Raw genomic sequence first — 17,992 nt, 5'->3', positions numbered from 1 at the left:
TCTCATCTCTTTCTTGTAATGCTTTGCTCAAAGCTGTGAGGAAGGGGCAGCCAGTGCGTGTTCACATTGTGTTTGATTCTAGCACCTTCACCTACAACTGCAGGCTTCTTGGGCAGAGTTCTCAAAACATACTGGCTTGAAGAAGGTAGCCGTTTATTTTTCTGTCTTGTGGACAGCACCGAGGTGAGTGGTTTGCATTCTAAGGGCCCCTTTTGTCTTGTTTTTCTGCCATCCACTAGGGCAGTGCTCCTCAGACTCTGTTTAGAGATGGGTTTTCTTTATTTCCAGTATTGCAAAGACCAGTAGCTGTGGTTTATACTCCACTGGTCGTGCACTTTGTCGTTGACAGCAGCATCAGAGTGCTGTAAACAGCTCTAGGTGTTTATTTGCAATTTCTGTACCTACCTCCCCATTGACAGAAACTTGTCCATGGAAGGTGTTGAATCATGCTTCTCTAGGGCTCCGCCCTGGTCTGAACGCTTAATGCTGAATCACAGGCCTCCCATCTGTATTCTAACTTGCAGGAAAGGGAAAGAGCAGGGAGGAGCACACACCACACGTTTTAGGACTAACCTGGAAGTAGCATGCTTCATTTATGTTCACATTCGGTTGCAGAAGCTTAGTCATGTGGCCCGCCTAGCTGCAAGGAGGCTGGGGAATGGAGTTTGTTACAAGTGGGAAACAATCAGGAGTCTGCGCCATAGAACATGAAGCTAAATATAGATATAAAAAAATAATCATAAGTTGCAGGACGGTATAAAGCTAAGGGCAAATGAGTTAGCAGAATGAGTTCAGTGTCATACCAGGTAGAACAGAACTTCTTAGGAAATGGAGTCCAAGGTCCTGCCAGTCTTTCTTTGCAGCCCGAGGGTCAGAGGCCTGCTGCTGGTAAGGTTAATGAGGGGGAGTTCCCTGGAGAAGAGGCAGAGAACCATTCTCTCTGGAAAGCCCAGCAAGCATCTACTGGGTTTGGAGCTGAGTTAGAATCTGCAAGGGCATATCCAGCATGCTGGAGCAGGAGTGGCTTGAGACCCTGGAACACCAACAGTAGTCAGGACCCAGCGGCACATCGGGGAAAGGGTCTCTACTAGTCTACCCTGAGCCTGAGCAAAACACCCAGAGGAGAGAGAACACGAGGTCCAGGCCAGCATGATTGGGACAAAAGCCTGTCCCATTCCAAACCGCTCTGGCAACTTTTGAATGCCGTTCTACAAACAAGGAGTGAGGCCTGAGACCAACCATCATTTCTAGCTCTCTACATTAAAAATCTGGTGTTCAAACTTGTAATTTTATTTTTTATTGTGGTCTTATTATCTCCAAGAGCTGAAATGAGGGAAGTTGAGAGTTCCAAACTACATGTGCTATCTTTAGGGTGACTTTCTTCTTATTTATCTTGAAGGCAGTGTGGGAGCTTAGCATGAGAGAGAGGGGTTGTGAGAGGCATGGGCTTGGGATAGCTATTCAGGAGTCATCACATAGAGGTAATAATTTAAGCAATAGTAGTTCTGGTGGGAGAAAGTTTAAAGGGAGGAAAAGAGGAGGCTGAGAACAAGTCTAGGAATGTGTACACTGCAGAGATATTGAGGATGATGGGGAAACACCAGGAAAGAAGAGAGGCCCAAGGGCTTAGGTGGGGAGTTTCAGGAAGGAAATAACTCTTTGTCAACCTCCACAGTGAACCGAAGGAAAAGAGGATTGGAAACAGAGGATTTGGGAATTACTTGATAAAATGGAACACATTTTAATTTTGTGCTCATTACAAGCAAGGACTTGTTTGTGCCTCAAAAAGAGCAGGGAGACAGGACACCAGCTCTGCTCACAATAGGTTTGGAAGTGATGTCAAGATAAATAAATATGTAATAAAGCATGTCGAATGCCATAGAAGAGGTGCCTAGTGTTTCTCAGCCAAATTTCTTGAGAGGGTAGCCTACACTTTCTTTTTACTCCTGTATCACCCAAGCCTTATTCAGCATAATGTGATCAACTCTCCACCTCCTCTGCTTCCCACTGGCTGGCTGAAACTAACCAACACATGAGCCAAATATTTATTGTGTATCTAACTCTACTGGGCATCAAGGGCACAAATGTAAGAAACTGTGCTAGCCCTTGAGAAGCTCACAGTCTGGTGGGAAAGGCTGACCCTGGGGTAGAGGACACTCCTACAGTGTGACCTCCGACCTCCGGGGAGCTCTCCCCAACAGTGACTAAAATAGAGTCTGAATTCAGTGAACCAAAAGTCAGTTCAGCAAAATCAGTGTATACTTGTAGGAAAGTTCCAGTTGTATCGATTTGTCTAAGTTCCAGAGTCAAGGATTGCCTCTGATCTCCCCCAAGCTTGTTTGTATTCCTATTGGAGGTAGCAGGGGAAGAGCAGAGGTGAGGAAGGCTAGGATAAGGTGAAGCTATTATTGGTATAGGGACAAGCGTATTCCTGAGACACCCCCACCCCGTGCTTTGAGCCCCCAAGCTTCTTTGCTTATTCAGGGACTATGTCAGGCTCGTGTCCCCAGAGTCCAAAGATCATCTGCCATTGCAGCATCTCCAGGGAGGCTGCAGGCTGCAGAGCTTCTGGGAGAACAGCACTGATGCAGGATTCCCCACAGCTGGCCCCACCACTGGACATGCCACCGGAGGATGGATCAACGGTGCCCAGCAACGTGTAGCCCTTGTAGTATGTCTGCCTTGCTTTTGGTTCACATCAGGCTGTGGTGCCCCCTTGGCTCAGTTTGTCATTACCCTCCCCCTGCCCTCCTCACAGGCAGTATACGGAAAAGACTATTGATTCCTTTGCTGTAACCCCTGGTTTCAAACCTGGCTAACCTTAGGCCCAACTTAACCCTTAAATCCATGTCATGTATTTCCATGGTGTCTAAGACCAGCAACACAGATCAAGTTGGGACCAATCCTGGATTACACTGAAGGACGTCAGTGACGTAGACTCCAATATGCAAGGATCTGTTGGAATCCAGTGCCATCCCCTGTATTTTATATAACCCCTATCACCATGGGTATAGATCACTCATTTATTAAATCACTTACTATATGTAGAGAAATTTAGTAGGGTTCTGGTACAGGTAAGGGGATGCTGAGGGCAGCAAAAGAATTATGATACTGGTCCATGGCCTCAGGAATATGATTTATTCCTCCTCTGGGAGTTATTATATTCACAACCAAGAAATTTTTTAGAAAGATTTTATTTATTTATTCATGAGAGATACAGAGACATAGGAAGAGGGAGTAGTAGGCTCCTGTGGGAGCCTGGTGTAGGACTCGATCCCAGGACCCTGGGATCATGCCCTGAGCCAAAGGCAGATGCTCAACCACTGAACCACCCAGGTGCCCCCACAACCAAGAAATGTTAAAGTGTACTAGATATCACTAAAAGATTTAAGGAAACCCGGAACATTAAAACCTCGAAAATAATACTTTCTGTTGTATTACAGTGTACTTGAAATGATGTGTATTATCAGTGTCCCACGAGAAACAGATGATACAGTCAAACTGGTAATTGGAGCAGGGGGGCACGGTACCTTGGTAGGGGGGGCAGGGGGCAGAGTTCATGGAAGCCAACAAGAGATGGTGCAGCATCAGCCAAGAACTGGAGGGAGCAAGGGGCAGTTAACACCCCTGAACCTGAAAGCCGAGGGGAGGGAGGAGGTGAGGCTGCCTGTGTGGAGAGGCTGGCTGACAGGAGCTAGCCGGGCCAGTCCACAGCGAGCCAGCGGGGAGGGAGCCAGGCCAGTCAGTGTCTCAGCCTCAGCCTCGGGCCTCCCACCATCTCTTGCTGTCCCTCCCACTGGCAGGAAAGCCCCCTGATGCGGTCTCGATCTCGATCTCTTGCAGGGTAGGGAGCAAAGAAGAAGGATGGAGAGGGGAGCTGGAGGGGCGGGTGGATGAGTCAGGCACAGCACTCAGATGCCTTTTATATACATTTCCATGACCAGCCACCTTTGCACAGACATTGCTCTTTCACTGCCAGGCAGGTGCGGGGTAGGAGAGGGCAGAGGGGAGGCAGGGTGGGGGGGCGCGGTGAGCCTCCCCACTTTAGTGATGAGTGCTGCTTCCTGACCAAGGCCTAGAACTCCTGCAGGAGACCCTGGGACTCGTTGGTTTAGCGGTAGCAGTGCTCTCCTTTAGAACCTCTGAAGCCTTGATTAAAACAACCCTTTCCTGTTATAGCCACACGCTTTGGAAATACGATTTTCCTTTCTCTGCAGAATTTTAGGATTTAGTCAGGCACTAACCTGAGCTACTGTGGTCTCCAGAAGCATGGAGGGGTCACTGCAGGTCACTATTGAACCCGTCGCTGGTAACGGTGGGGGAAGATTTGGAACAAGCCATATAGAGCAAGAAGACTCTTGAATATGCTATTTAGGGCTGGGACAGGGTCATGAAATGGACCAAGCAAGGCAATAGAGTACTATGGTTAGGTTAAGACAAATGGTTTGGACCGAAATTTTGTCTGTCTATAGATTTTACATATAAAGAAACGTAATTTTCTCCTTGTGGAAAGTATTTGCTGTAAACAGGAACTTTGAGATTTCTTAAAATATATTTTCACAGTGGTAAAGTTCTTCGTACAAGAAGAATATCTTTCTCAGCCACGCTTTAAATTTTGGCACTTGCCTCCTTCAATACAGCAAAGCCTACGGTGGCGTAATGGTCTAACGTTTATGCTCTATAACAAAACATCTGTAGTTATTGGACGTGTAGACATTAAGCATTAGTGATTAGCAGCTTTACTTTTGAGAGGGGCAAAGAACAAAGTGTATCTGTCATCTTTTTAGCCTCGTGAATTAGATGAGATGAAAATTGCATAATAGATGAAGCAAACACAAATATTTACATTATATGTGGATAGGTTAAGCCAGGGAGTGGACTGACCGTATAAAACCTGTGTCTCCTTGGTTTGGTTCTGTATGCTTTCCAGTTTGCTTTCCTGTTTAACCAAGAGGTTTAAGACAAGACTTCGGTCACCAGTGACATCTGGGGAACAATGCATTTGCTCGCAGTTGTTTATTAAACAAGTCGTAGGGTAGGAGCAGTGTGTGTATCCCGCGGCCCCTCACCAGCCCGCCCACTCCGAGGGGACAGAGAAGGCTGCGGCTGAGGGCTGAGCCAGCTGACACAGGGCAGGCGGGCCTCCCGACCTAACGGGCTCATCCACGGGCAGTGGCCCTGTGACCTGTGCATCCTGCGAAGCTCCAGCTGCCTGTCCTCCCCCGCGGGTCACCACCTCCCGGCTGAGTAGCACTGGAGGCACGGATGTTTGTCATCTCCCAAGTGCACCCCGTGTGCAGGCCCCTCCTCTGGGTGGCCGCTGCCTGGGAACTGGCCTACGAGTAGAAGCACTGGCTGTGCCTTGTGGAAATCTTGTTGCTGAGTGGAGCCGGAGGATCTCCAGGATCTCCATCAGAACAACTTTGTACAGGGGCACCTGGGTGGCTCAGCAGTTGAGCATAGGCCTTCGGCTCAGGGTGTGATCCTGGGGTCCCAGGATCAAGCCCCACATCAGGCTCCCCACGGGGAGTCTGCTTCTCCCTCTGCCTGGGCCTTTGCCTCTCTCTCTGTGTCTCTCTTAAATAAAGAAATAGGAAGGAAGGGAGGGAGGGAAGGAGGGAAGGAAGGAAGGAAGGGAGGAAGGGAGGGAGGGAAAGAACAACTTTGTATGCCCGACTTTACCATTCCCTCCTTTTTTTTTTTTTTTTTTACCATTCCTTCTTGAGAGACAGAGTGGCAAAACTTTAGCAGAGCTAAGTTTAGCTTTCCTGAGAGAAGTGATCTAGGGTACGAAGATAGGGTATCAGATTTGTACACTTAACAGGCACCCCTAAGTAAGCACATTAGCATTATCCAATGGTAACAGAGGCTTCCAGCACTCGTAGACAATATCCATTTAAATTAAACCTCAAACAAATGGCCTCTTCTCTGTGTGTTTTATCCTAATAGTATAGCAACCGTTTAGGAAACATGTGAGCTTCATTTATCTTTAAATTATTGAAGTACAGTGAAGTTGGTAACATTCTCTCCTCTCTTTCTAAAATCTATTTTAGTATGTATTTATTTATAGAGTGGTTTTATATTTACAGAAACATCGAGCAGATAGTATAGCGTTTCCACGTTACACTTGTACTCCCACTTGCAGTTTCCCCTATTATTTACATCTTCATCAGTGTGGTACATTTGTTATATATAATTAGTGAACTGATACAGATACAGTATTATTAACTAAAGTCTGCATTTTATTCAGATTTTCCTTGTTTTTACCCAATGCCCCTTTTCTGTTTTAGGATCCAGGATACATATTATATTTAGATGTTGTGTCTCTGTAGGTTCCTCTTAGCTGACAGTTTCTCAGACTCTCTTCGTTTTTCTTGACCTTGACGGTTTTTTTGAGGAGTCCTGGTCAGGAATTTTGCAGAATGTCACCCAAAAGGGAATTGTCTGAGGTTTTTCTCATGATGAGACTGTGGTTGTGGGTTTGGGGAAGGAAGATCACAGAGTAGAGTGCCATTCTTAACATACATCAAGATTACAGATTGGCAACATGACTTACCACTGTTGTTGTTGACCTTGGTCACCTCACTAAAGTCATTTGTCAAGTTTCTCCATTTGAGATGTGACCCTCCTTACCAGGCCCCCTTTCCCTTTCCCTACTGCTCTCTGGGAGAAATTATGTTCCCCTCTTTTTGAGTAGAATGTCTATATAATTTATTTGGAATTCTGCATGGGAAATTTCTCTCTTCTTTCTCTTTTTGTTATTTTACTCCATCGTTTACTTACATCAGTATGCATTAAGGATGTTTATTTTATACATTGGTATATAGTCCATTGCTGTTTTATTTTGTTACTCAAATTGTTCTAGCTTTGGCCACTGGGTCCCCTTCTCTTCTGAAGTTATATTTAAAGAGGAGTCATAGTGTCACACAAGGGAGAGTTCTCTTCTATGGGACTGCCCTTCAGACCACCCTGTGCAAGGGTGGTAAACTCCACTCCTCACACCTCTCAGCCAGCAGGGCTTGGAGCCAGGTCTGTGGAGGGAAATGAGAGAGTTGTGAGATCCAAATTAGAGAGTATGCTGGAGAAGAAAGTAATAATGCTCAGTTTGAGTAAACAGTTAGGGGCATGTAGGCATGTGTGCACAAGGACTTCATATAGTTCTACATTTAACCAGCCCTTGCAGACTGCCTACTATGTGCTGGGCATTGTTCAGCGTACGGGGGATGCACCATAACAGCACAAGGTCCCTGACTTCATAACACGTGGGAACAGACCATAACCCCGATAAGTAGTTTCAGGGAGTGAGAAATGCTGCAAAGAAAAAGCCAGCAGGACAGGGGGTGGAATGCAGCAGGGGGTGTGAGGTGCTCTTTTACAGAATGGCAGAGGAAGGATCTCTGATGCAGTGACATTTGAGCAGGAATGAAGTGGGGAAGTGAGCCTGTGGACATCTGGGCGAAGAGGCTTCTGAGCAGAGAGCATAGCAAGTCTAAAGACTTTTCAAACTAATGACTAAAATGAAGCTCAGGGATCATATGTGGATTGAAATCTCCCATGCTATCCTGATTTTTCCATTAACATGAATTATTGAAAAGAATTCAGTGAGCAGATATGATTGCTTATGCAGGAATGGTCTCTCTTCTGGCTGTTGGCACACCAACTGACCTAACCTCTGACTCCCACCTGGCTGGGGTTTCCAGAGGAGAGAACTGTTCTACATTTGCAGGCCCTGGGAGAAGAAAATATGCACAGCACCCACTGACCTCATCCATGATGTACCTCGTTTCATCTTAGGAGGCAGAAGGGAGCATTATTGAAAGCCAGCTAAAAGGCCAGCAGCGCCATATCGGGTGAGATGTAGCTAGAAATAAAAGCTGCTTGAGTGGTTTTCAAATGTCTTAATTTTCATAATTGTTTCCACATTATGGGCTGGCTGAACATTTTTTCAGAGAATCAAGTTTAGGAGAGTCCAAATGAAAGCTTTGCTCATGAAGTTTTCATTTGGATTCCACATATAGACTTTCTAAACCATCATTTTATGAAGTCTTAAATTACTCAAGTTTGAAGTTGTGGTAATAGCTCCAGAGTTTAACATCTTTTGTTTTTGGGTCACAACTAGCCAAATCCTCTAAACCTTTGGTATAAAAAAAAGAAGAAGAAAAGAAAGGAAAAAGAATAGAAAAAAATCTGCTTGGCTTTTGGCAGAATTAGTTTAGCAACATTAATCTTGAAATTGACCATATTCTGGGACTACTCACCATGAAATTTGAAAACATATTTTCAGAAAATTGCCTCTTCTGTCCTTCTCGGGGCTATTAAAACAAAACAAAGAAACCCTAGGGGCACCTGGGTGGCTTCCTCGGTTGAGTGTCAGATTCTTGGTTTTGGCTCAGGTCATGATCTCAGGGTCATGAGATCAGGCTCTGTGTCTAGCTCCCTGCTCAGTGGGGAACCTGCTTGAGATTCTGTCTCTCCTTCTCCCACTGGTCCTCGCCTTCTTGTGGGTGTGGGTGTGTGCACACGCTCCCTCTCTCTCAAATAAATCTTAAAAAGAAAGAAATCCTAAAGGCTACTTATAAAGGTCCAATTTTTATATACTGCAAGACAGTCTTTGAATGTGTTTTGATTAGATCATTCTGTTCTGGTAATTCTCTAATTATTATAAATATGACTGTAGTTCTTGGTCCGTCTGGTGTTTTGTTTGCCCATGGAGAGAAAGCATAATGTTGTGCATAAGCATGGGGGCCTGGGAGCACAGCTTCCAGAACAGAATCCAGGGTCTTCTCTTACTAGTTGTATGATCTTCAGGAAGGGCACTTCAGTTTCCTCATCTGCAAAGTTGGTATAATAGTATTTACATCACTGTTGGGAGGATTAAAAGAGATGAGCCACCAGGCACAAAGTAATCACTCAAATACTAGCACTTAAGGATAGTAATAGTGAAGTAGAGGTATTAAGTAACTAACCCAAAAGCACAGTTAAGTCAAGCAGTTCTCTTACTGACATTCTTGGTGATGTGTAAGTCCGCCAAGATGTTCAAGTGAACTCATTTTAGCGGGTGAAGAAGTAGTGTAGGATGGAGATTCATTCATTTTTTCCACAAATGCTGATGCTATGGACATGATCTTAAGAGGCAAGGTCCCTGCCATACTGGAGCAGAACAGTCTAGTGATGGGGGATGGAATACGCATAAAAACAAAACACGTAACAAATGATAGGTGCTCTGGCGAAGATAAACAGGTTTCTGTAGTTACTTTGGATTGGTTGGAGAAGGTATCTCTGTGGAGGAGATGTTTATTTAGGTTGGGATCACAGAATCATATTTTCAAGTTTGAGAGAGTTAAAAGACGATACATTGATTGTTCGTTATAAGCTCACTAAAATTTTGGTAATTTCCAGCTAAGAAAATATGGTGACCTGTCATTAGTACTGGAGAGTGTCAGCAAGCTTGGCAGAATATGGCAGGGAAAGAAAAAAAATCAAAAGTACTAATTCACAAAACTGCCAGTTATTCATTTTTGAAGTTCTGGGGTGATTGCGTTAGGAAATGTTTCACAGGAAAGTTGGGTAAAGTGACGTCCTGATTTGATTATGGTTGTCAATGTGTAAGGGTTTACAGTTAGATGAAATTTTAAGTAGAAAACCATTTTATTGTCATTATCACTGAAAAACTCTAAAATGTGCTGTGCTGGTGAGAATAGTAATAATGAACATAGTGAATCCTTGAGGCTTTTCCTTTGAACATTAATTTTGATTTTTTGGAGCTGTATTTGTCAAAGAAGTGGAATATATTAAGTAGAATGTGTGCTCCTAGGAGAGAATTTTAAACTAGCATTTAAAGTCTGTTTATTTATTTATTACAGAAAATGTGGAACAGAGAAAAAATTGGAAAGAATTTTTTAAATGATCCCCAATTCCACCATCTTTAATTAAGTATTTACACTTTAAGAGTTTTTCCCTTTTTTTCTATATTTTTAAAAGGTACTCAAGAAATATGTGCATGTATATATTTATATATATGGATACATACATATATAATTTATAATTAAAATAATGGCATGTGCTTTTTCTCATATTACCACAACTTCATGTTAAATATGATTTTCAATGGCTGTACAATATTCCATCCTGTGGGATCTTTTTCACAGGTTCCCCATTTGTTCTCATTGTCCATTTCTCCCAAAAGTGGGATTTGAGGCTTTGAGATAGGGAGCTGCTTGGTGGGTGTTCTGGTTGATTATGTTTTTTCTGTGGTTTCTCAAACTTTGGAAGACAGAACTACTTCTCAGTCTCAGGATGATTTTTTTGGTTAAAATATGTCTAAGAATGTGCCATTTGAATTTTGATGGGGGAGAGTCGGATTTTGATGGGGGGGGAGATTTTTCTAGTAAAAGTCATTGAGGTTTTAGGGTATCATACAATTACAAATTCCACCAAATTTATGAACAAAACAAAAATGTTACAAATCCTTCAAAAGGAAATCAGAAAAATTTAAAGGTTTTTTGGTAGTATCTTCATTTCAACATCTTTCTGACATATTAATTGATACTGCTGATGAGTTAGTCAAGGATAACATAAATTAGAAATATGTTTCTCTTAGCTATCCAGAGTAGATGGCAAAATAAAATACTTGAAGTATTTATTAATGAAAGGATACATAATAATTGCACCATGAAAATTTTTCATGTGGCTGTTGGATTGTTTGTCTTGAATTTCTATATACTTTCAACCCTATTGAAAGCTAAATGTTCTCCTTGTTTATTTAAATTGAATTTCATTAGGTTAGTGTCTTCTATTCAAATTTTTATGCTGGCAGTGGGCTTAGAAATATGACCTGCCTTAAGGGCCTTTTGACAATATGTATCAGAAATCTTTAAATAAATTCATATTCTTTACTTCAGTAACTTGAAATCTATGGATTAATTCTAAGCAAATAATTGGCCAAGTATGTAAAGATTAGTGCACAAGAACAAAGCCCTTGCTTATAGAAGCTAAATATTGGAGGCAACTGAAATATCCAACATTTAGGGATTAGTTAAGTAAAGCATGTTATGATCATATACTGGAACATTATGAAGCTATTAAAATTAAATATCTATTTTTTAATTTGGGAAAATGACCATGATATAGCATAGATCTATTGGCCTGTTACATGGATTTGTCTGCTATTGGCAGTTAAACATTGGTGAACGTCTGCCAAAGAGAGTAATTTTTGTTTTGTCATTAAAATTGAGTCCCTCCCTTGTAATTGAAAGGCACTAGAGCCATTTGTCTCTTGAGACCACTCCTGGTTTGTTTATTGTAAGCTTATAAAATTATATTTTACCTTCTTCCATTTGCTATGGCTGAGAGTTATGTATCTAATTCATTTAAAAGTATCATCACACCATTAAAATAATAAAAAAAAAAACGTTGTCTAAGATACATTTGTATTTTGTGCTACTCCAATCAATATTTGATCTGTTTATCCTGATTCTGGGTATGGTATTAGACTGCAGAATTTATGAGAACCTTAAAAGCTGGGGATTTCTATTAAGCTTTCCCTGTTAGAGCCACTTCATTCCAAACAGTGGACTGCTCAGCACCTGGCCCTACTGGATCTCTGGTTCCCAAGTGAATCAATTGCAGCCTCATTCCCTGAAAGGGAGCCCATGGTCATTCTCCCTCTAAATTTCCTGGCTTTTGGCTCCAGTCCCCTTTGACTGGACCCTTCATAGCTGTGGCCAGACCCTCCAAGGCAGAACACGTGGTCTTTCCACCAAGCACAGATGGAGAGGCATCCTTAGAGCCCCTCCCATCCCTTCCTTGGCCAGAATCCCTTAGTTTTGATGTCCAAGAGATCTTGTCCTGAGATGAGTGCCTTCTCTGTCTGCCTGATACCCCGGTTTGGGGTCTCCTTTTAGACATGTGTCCCAAGGACTTGTTCTCACTTGGCAGGTATGTTTGGATGTCTGCCCGGACACCAGAGCTCAGTCTCGTCCACAGAGCCCTGTTCTTCTACCACCTGCCATGTTGAAGGCCCAGGGAAGGAACCTGACTTAAAGTGATTGTGTTGGAAAATCCAGGAAGCAGATTCACCAGTGATACAATTTGGATTAGGGCAATAAGGAAAAAGTGAACCAAAAAAGTATGGAGGAGTATTGAGAACAAGGTCTTCAGCCCTGCATCACATGCTAAATAAGTGAGCGTTGTCATATAGCTTGAAACCAAAAGATGGCAGAAAGAGGATGAGGAGTGGAATCAGAGGTGATAGAAAATTGATCTCTTGGGGAATCCATTTGGTCATGTGAAGAGTAACTCAACACTCATTATCTCGAGGAGAATGTGCCCATCATTACCAACTTGCCCCTGCCTAATGAACAAAACCCATAAATAAGGAATGAGCTGGAAGCCACCAGGAGAAAGCATTAATGCGCTGTGCTGTAGTTATTACTGATGCAGAATGGATATTGAAGGGCTCAAAATATTTGATCCATGCTGATCCATGATCATTCAGTCAGCCAGCCAGCCATTCAGCAGGTACCATCATGAAGCAGCCAGGGCAGATGGGTCTTGGGATTATAATGGTGAACAAAAGATTCATCGGCCCTCCCTCCCTGTGCTTGCGCCTAGTCTGGGAAACAGACAATTATTGAGGCAAGATAAATGCTGTGATAAGGGGTCAGGGGCTAGAATCCGAAAGCAGGGGACGTTTACCCTGGGTTCTGAAGGATTAACTGGAGTTGGCCAGAACAGAGCCTTAGCAGTGGCAATTGGGGGTTGGTTTAAGTGATTGGATTTGCAAAGAGTGATGTTTGTTTCTTCTTTAAATCTCTTTCTAGGATGTTCAGTTCTTCTCCACAATGAATGAGTGTTACTATGATAAGCGGATGGACTTTTTTTATAATAGGAGCAACACAGACACTGCCGATGAGTGGACAGGAACGAAGCTGGTGATCGTTCTGTGCGTTGGATCATTTTTCTGCCTGTTCATTTTTTTTTCGAATTCTCTAGTCATCGCAGCAGTGATCAAAAACAGAAAGTTTCATTTCCCCTTCTACTACCTGTTGGCTAACCTAGCTGCTGCGGATTTCTTTGCTGGAATTGCCTATGTATTCCTGATGTTTAACACTGGCCCCGTTTCAAAAACTTTGACTGTCAACCGCTGGTTTCTCCGCCAGGGGCTCCTGGACACTAGCCTGACTGCCTCTCTGACCAACCTGTTGGTTATTGCTGTGGAGAGGCACATGTCAATCATGAGGATGCGGGTCCACAGCAACCTGACGAAGAAGAGGGTGACACTGCTCATTTTGTTTGTCTGGGCCATTGCCATCTTTATGGGGGCAGTCCCCACGCTGGGCTGGAACTGCCTCTGTGACATCTCTGCCTGTTCTTCCCTGGCCCCCATTTACAGCAGGAGTTACCTCATTTTCTGGACTGTGTCCAACCTTGTGGCCTTTTTCATCATGGTTGTGGTGTACCTGCGGATCTACATGTATGTCAAGAGGAAAACCAATGTTTTGTCTCCACATACAAGTGGGTCCATCAGCCGCCGGAGGGCACCCATGAAGCTAATGAAGACGGTGATGACTGTCTTAGGTAAGGAGGAACCAAGTGAGTCATTCTTCCCATTTATTCAGCAAATATTTATCGAGAGCCTAGAGTACGCAAGGTGCTCACTAGGCTGTAGGAATGCCGTAGTGAACAAGAGCAGTCATAAATCCCCAACCTGCTTGGAGCTCATACCTACTAGGGGGAAGACAACAGAAGTATTCTAAATAATTTTATAATACATTTTAATATAACATTTATAAAATAATATGCTGAGGAGTCTCAGGGGGAAAAAATAAAGCAGGGAAGGAAGATGAGGAGGCTAAGCAGGTCTAGTCTGTGATTCTAGCTTCAGCTAGAAGATGACTTTTGAGCAGATGTGAAGGTGGTGAGGAAGCAAGCCATGTGTGCCTGGGGAAGGGCACCAGGCAGGAGATGCAGTAACCTAGGAGCCTGGAACAGCAAGGAGGCCAGTGTGGCTGGAATAGAATGAGTGGGGAGAGTGGGAAGATGGGAGGTCAGAGGGGTGATGGGAGGTACAGGCCACTCAGATCATGTCGGGCTGTGTAGTTGTCACAAGGACTTTGGCTTTTTCCAAGTGAGAGAAGAAACCATGAGAAGGTTTTGAACAAGGGAGTAAACATGATTGGACCTGCATTTTAATGGTATCTCTCTGGCTGCCGTTTTGTGAGGGGTAAGGGCAAAGGCAAGAAAATTGCTGAAGAGGATATTTCAGTCCTCAGAGTGGTGATTGTGACTGGGTCCAGAGGGCAGTTGGGAGGTAGTGTGGTATGGTTGAATCCTGGATATTTTTTAAAGGTCAGGGTGATAGGATTTGCTGACGGGTAATGTATAAAGCAAGGTGAGAGAAGGAGGGAAGGTGGTGAGGGTTATTCACCCAGATGGGGAGGCGGGAGAGGTTTGTGGGGAAGATCAGGAGTTTGGATGTGGACAAACTAAGTTTACAATTGTATTAGACATCTGAGTGAGTGATTGAATCAGGAATTCAGGAATACAGTCTAGACTGGAGAATCACTGAGAGTCAGTGGGGGAAGAAATGTTTTTTTTTTTTTTTTTTTTTTTTTTTTTTTTTAAGAAATGGTTTTTTAAACCTCAAGACTAGATAAGCTCACTATGGTGAAGTGAATGTGGTTGCTGAATGTAGAGAAGACAACCAAAGAATAAGCCTTGGGGCACTGCAGTGTGAGGAAGGTAGGAAGGCAAGGAACAACCAGCAAAAGAGCCAGAAAATGCAGGAGAATATGGTGGCCTAGAAGCTATGAAAAGAGAGCCATGAAGGAAAGAGAGTATCAGCAATGTTAACGCACTTGGGAGGTGGAGTTAAATGAGGTCTTACTGGGCTTAACTTAGCAAACTAGTAGTTTTTGGGTGACTTTGAGGAGATCAAATTTGGTATAGCCAAGAGCCTGATCAGAACAAAATGAAGAAAGGGATGAGAGGCCTTAGGACAGCAAGTGTGAAAACCTCTGAGGACTTTTGCTTTGCCCTGCAGTCCCTGTCCCCAGAAGATGTATTTGGTGCAAAAAGTTTTCCCTTTGTTTTGTTTCCTCTCTGGGAGGCATTCCCCCAATTCCAGCCTGGGTTACAGGTGGAATTGGTGCTGTGTGGGTTCACAGGCCTTGTCTTCTAAGTTAGAGAGGCTGTTTCTTACCATGTGCAGTGGTAGCTGCTACAGTAGTGGGGACTGTTATTGAGAGAAGTCCCAGATACGTTCCTGTCACGTCCCAATGTGGAGGAGTTCTTGGGTAGCAAGTCATATTAGAAGATGCAGGGAATATGTGGTGTGGCATGGGAGCCATCATGTTATCTCCAGGTCCTGGAATTGCTAGTAAGATGTGGAAGTCAGCAGACCCAGAGCGTGATTTTAAAATGATTTCAAACTGAGGATTTGTTTTAGTTGACAAATATTTATATAGTACTTACTAGGTGTCAAGCATTGTTCTAAGCATTTTATAGATATTGATCTACTCAATCTTCATGCCAGTTTTGTGATGTGGGTGCTGCCTTTACCCTCATTTACCAGATGAAGAAAGTGAGCAAAGCAGTATGCCCAGGGCTGCTCAGTGATGGATGAATAGTGGCACCAACACTCACTGTGCAGTTGGCCTTCAGAACCCACGTGTTTTGTACAATACTCCACAGCTAGTTTTGACTTACTTGGACTGTTTACTAGTTTCCTCTTTGTCCCATCTTCTGCTGTGACGACGTCAGTCTTCATTTAGCCCCTTGACAAGAATACAGGCTGAGAGTAAGAAAAGGACGCAGGGGTCACATTTCTCAATTTTCTACTCAAACTAAACAGGATGTTGATGTTTTTGGTAAAGAATGACATTCAGTATTTATTGGTATTGTCAATGGATTTGCTATTTTCCCATCTTGAATTGTAAGCATCATTGTTTGGCTGTGTGTCTTGAGAAACTACCTGCCTGATGAAAAAGAAAACTTTTTCCTTGCAGCATATTATATATTATATGCAAGGTGAGATAGAAAAGGCTTCTGGAACCCTAGGTGGGGAGACTCTGCAGGATTGTCATGGTCACTAGCTTTAGCTTTGAATGTAACTTTGTCTGGAATGGTTACAGAAGGGTAAAATACAGGAGCAATGTGGTTTGGGCAGGTGTGATTGGATAAGGGGGTAAAAACGGAATTACTAAGTAGGATAAGAGAAGTTGTGGTGCTGAGATGCAACAATGTGGAGGAACTGGTTAATGGTGGGAAGACAGCTTGATGGCGAGGACCTGGCGAACTTCCTAAGTGGTGAGACAGAGGGATTTGGTGGAAAATGAGAAGTCTGAGGACAGAGGAAATGAAACTGAAGAGCTGGGTGGTATGAGGCTTTTAGACTTCCAGAACCTGATTTCTTTGGATTATAGAAGATATGATTTTAGCCCCAAATCTATCGTTTCCTACAAGAATGATGTGAAGCACATTATTAGCTCACCTTCTCCTGGTTAAATGTCATCATTTGAGTCATAAAATCCAGTGATCCTATGATGACAATAAGTAACCAAAGTCAACACAGAATTCATTCAGTGTCTCGACTGTGTATCAAAGCACAGAATCTTTTTCCATGAAAAGATGTACCATAGTATCTCCTTAGGGAAGAAGCCCATCAGTTGCTCAGTGTGATGCATGTAAGAATTCAGCTGCCTAACACAAGTGTTTCCCAAGTGATAGTATCTTCGAAAACTTGAAAGTGCTGGCCCTACCATCATTGTAGTTACTGGTTCTATGTATGTGCAGATTAATACTTTAAAACTTATTTCTGTAATGATTACCTGATTTAGTCATTTAAAGCAGAAAGCTTTAGGAATTCAGGAATACAGTCTAGTCAATGGATTTAAAGCTTTCTGCTTTAAATGATTAAATGGTTTTCTGCCATTGATATATATGTTGTAGGAAAGGTTAAGATTAAAATTTCAGCCAATAAATATGTATTAACTGTCTCTTAAACAGTATCTAAAGCAAAGAGTTGCATGAATTCATTGAGCTGAGTATTATTTCAGAGAAGAAAGATGAGATGGACAGGTGGAGTTTGGGGATAGCTTCTAGGAGGACTTGTGATGTGATCTGGAAGGATGGGTGAGATTTGAATGCACAAGAGGGGAAGATATTTTAAGTAAGAGAAATGTCAAAATCAGAAGTGACAGAAGAACCATCTACGCTTGAGTAGTACCACAAGGAAGGGCCTTGCAGATGCATGTTGTGGTACAACAGAAAGTAGCTTGCGTCAGCAGCACATATACTCAAATTGAAATGGTACAGAGAAGGTTAGTATGGCCTCTGTGCAAGGATGACATGCAGATTTGTGAAGTGTTCCATATTCTTTCAGCCATCAAAAAAAAAAAAAAGAAGAAGTGTTGCCATTTGCAATGACATGGATGAAACTAGAGGGTAGTATGCTAAGTAAAATAAGTCAATCAGAGAAAGAATTATCATATGATCTCACTCATATGTGGAGTTTAAGAAACAAAACAGGATCATAGGGGAAGAGAGGGAAAAGCAAGATGATATCAGAGAGGGAGACAAACCATAAGAGACTCTTTTTTTTTTTTTTTTAAAGATTTTATTTATTTATTCATGAGAACACACAGGAGAGAGAGAGAGGCTGAGACACAGGCAGAGGGAGAAGCAGGCTCCATGCAGGGAGCCGACGTGGGACTCGATCTTGGGTCTCCAGGATCATGCCCCAGGCCGAAGGCGGTGCTAAACCACTGAGCCACCCGGGCTGCCCAGAGACTCTTAATCATAGGAAACAAACTGAGGGTTGCTGGAGGGGAGGGGGGTGAGAGGATGGGCTAACTAGGGGGTGGACATTAAGGAGGGAACATGATGGAATGAGCAATGAGTGTTATATAAGATTGATGAATCACTGACCTCTACCTCTGAGACAAATGATACATTACATGTTAATTAATTGAATTTAAATTAAAAAAAAAAA

At 43.0% G+C, this 17,992-nt stretch overlaps 1 protein-coding gene and 1 non-coding gene across 6 annotated transcripts in view; both read left to right on the top strand.

Annotated features, from left to right (window-relative positions):
- LPAR3 (lysophosphatidic acid receptor 3) overlaps positions 1-17,992 on the top strand; it is a 97,054-nt gene that overhangs the window by 30,118 nt on the left and 48,944 nt on the right. For 3 of the 5 annotated variants that reach the window (XM_077905244.1, XM_077905243.1, XM_077905241.1), the window contains exon 2: positions 12,822-13,593. In XM_077905244.1, the coding sequence (XP_077761370.1) occupies positions 12,843-13,593 (751 nt within the window). In that variant the 5' untranslated portion in view covers positions 12,822-12,842. Of the gene's footprint in view, positions 1-7,721; positions 7,851-12,821; positions 13,594-17,992 lie in introns of those variants that run through there. The other 2 variants (XM_077905242.1, XM_077905246.1) reach the window with 2 other exon arrangements.
- On the top strand, positions 17,277-17,379 carry LOC144319802 (U6 spliceosomal RNA). Its single transcript, XR_013385515.1, has one exon. It is a non-coding gene; the product is annotated as a U6 spliceosomal RNA (small nuclear RNA).

Source organism: Canis aureus, chromosome 8 (assembly GCF_053574225.1).
Source record: "Canis aureus isolate CA01 chromosome 8, VMU_Caureus_v.1.0, whole genome shotgun sequence".
NCBI lineage: Eukaryota > Metazoa > Chordata > Mammalia > Carnivora > Canidae > Canis > Canis aureus.
The sequence above is the reverse complement of the archived record's forward strand: the minus strand, read 5'-3'. Positions and strand labels throughout refer to the sequence as shown.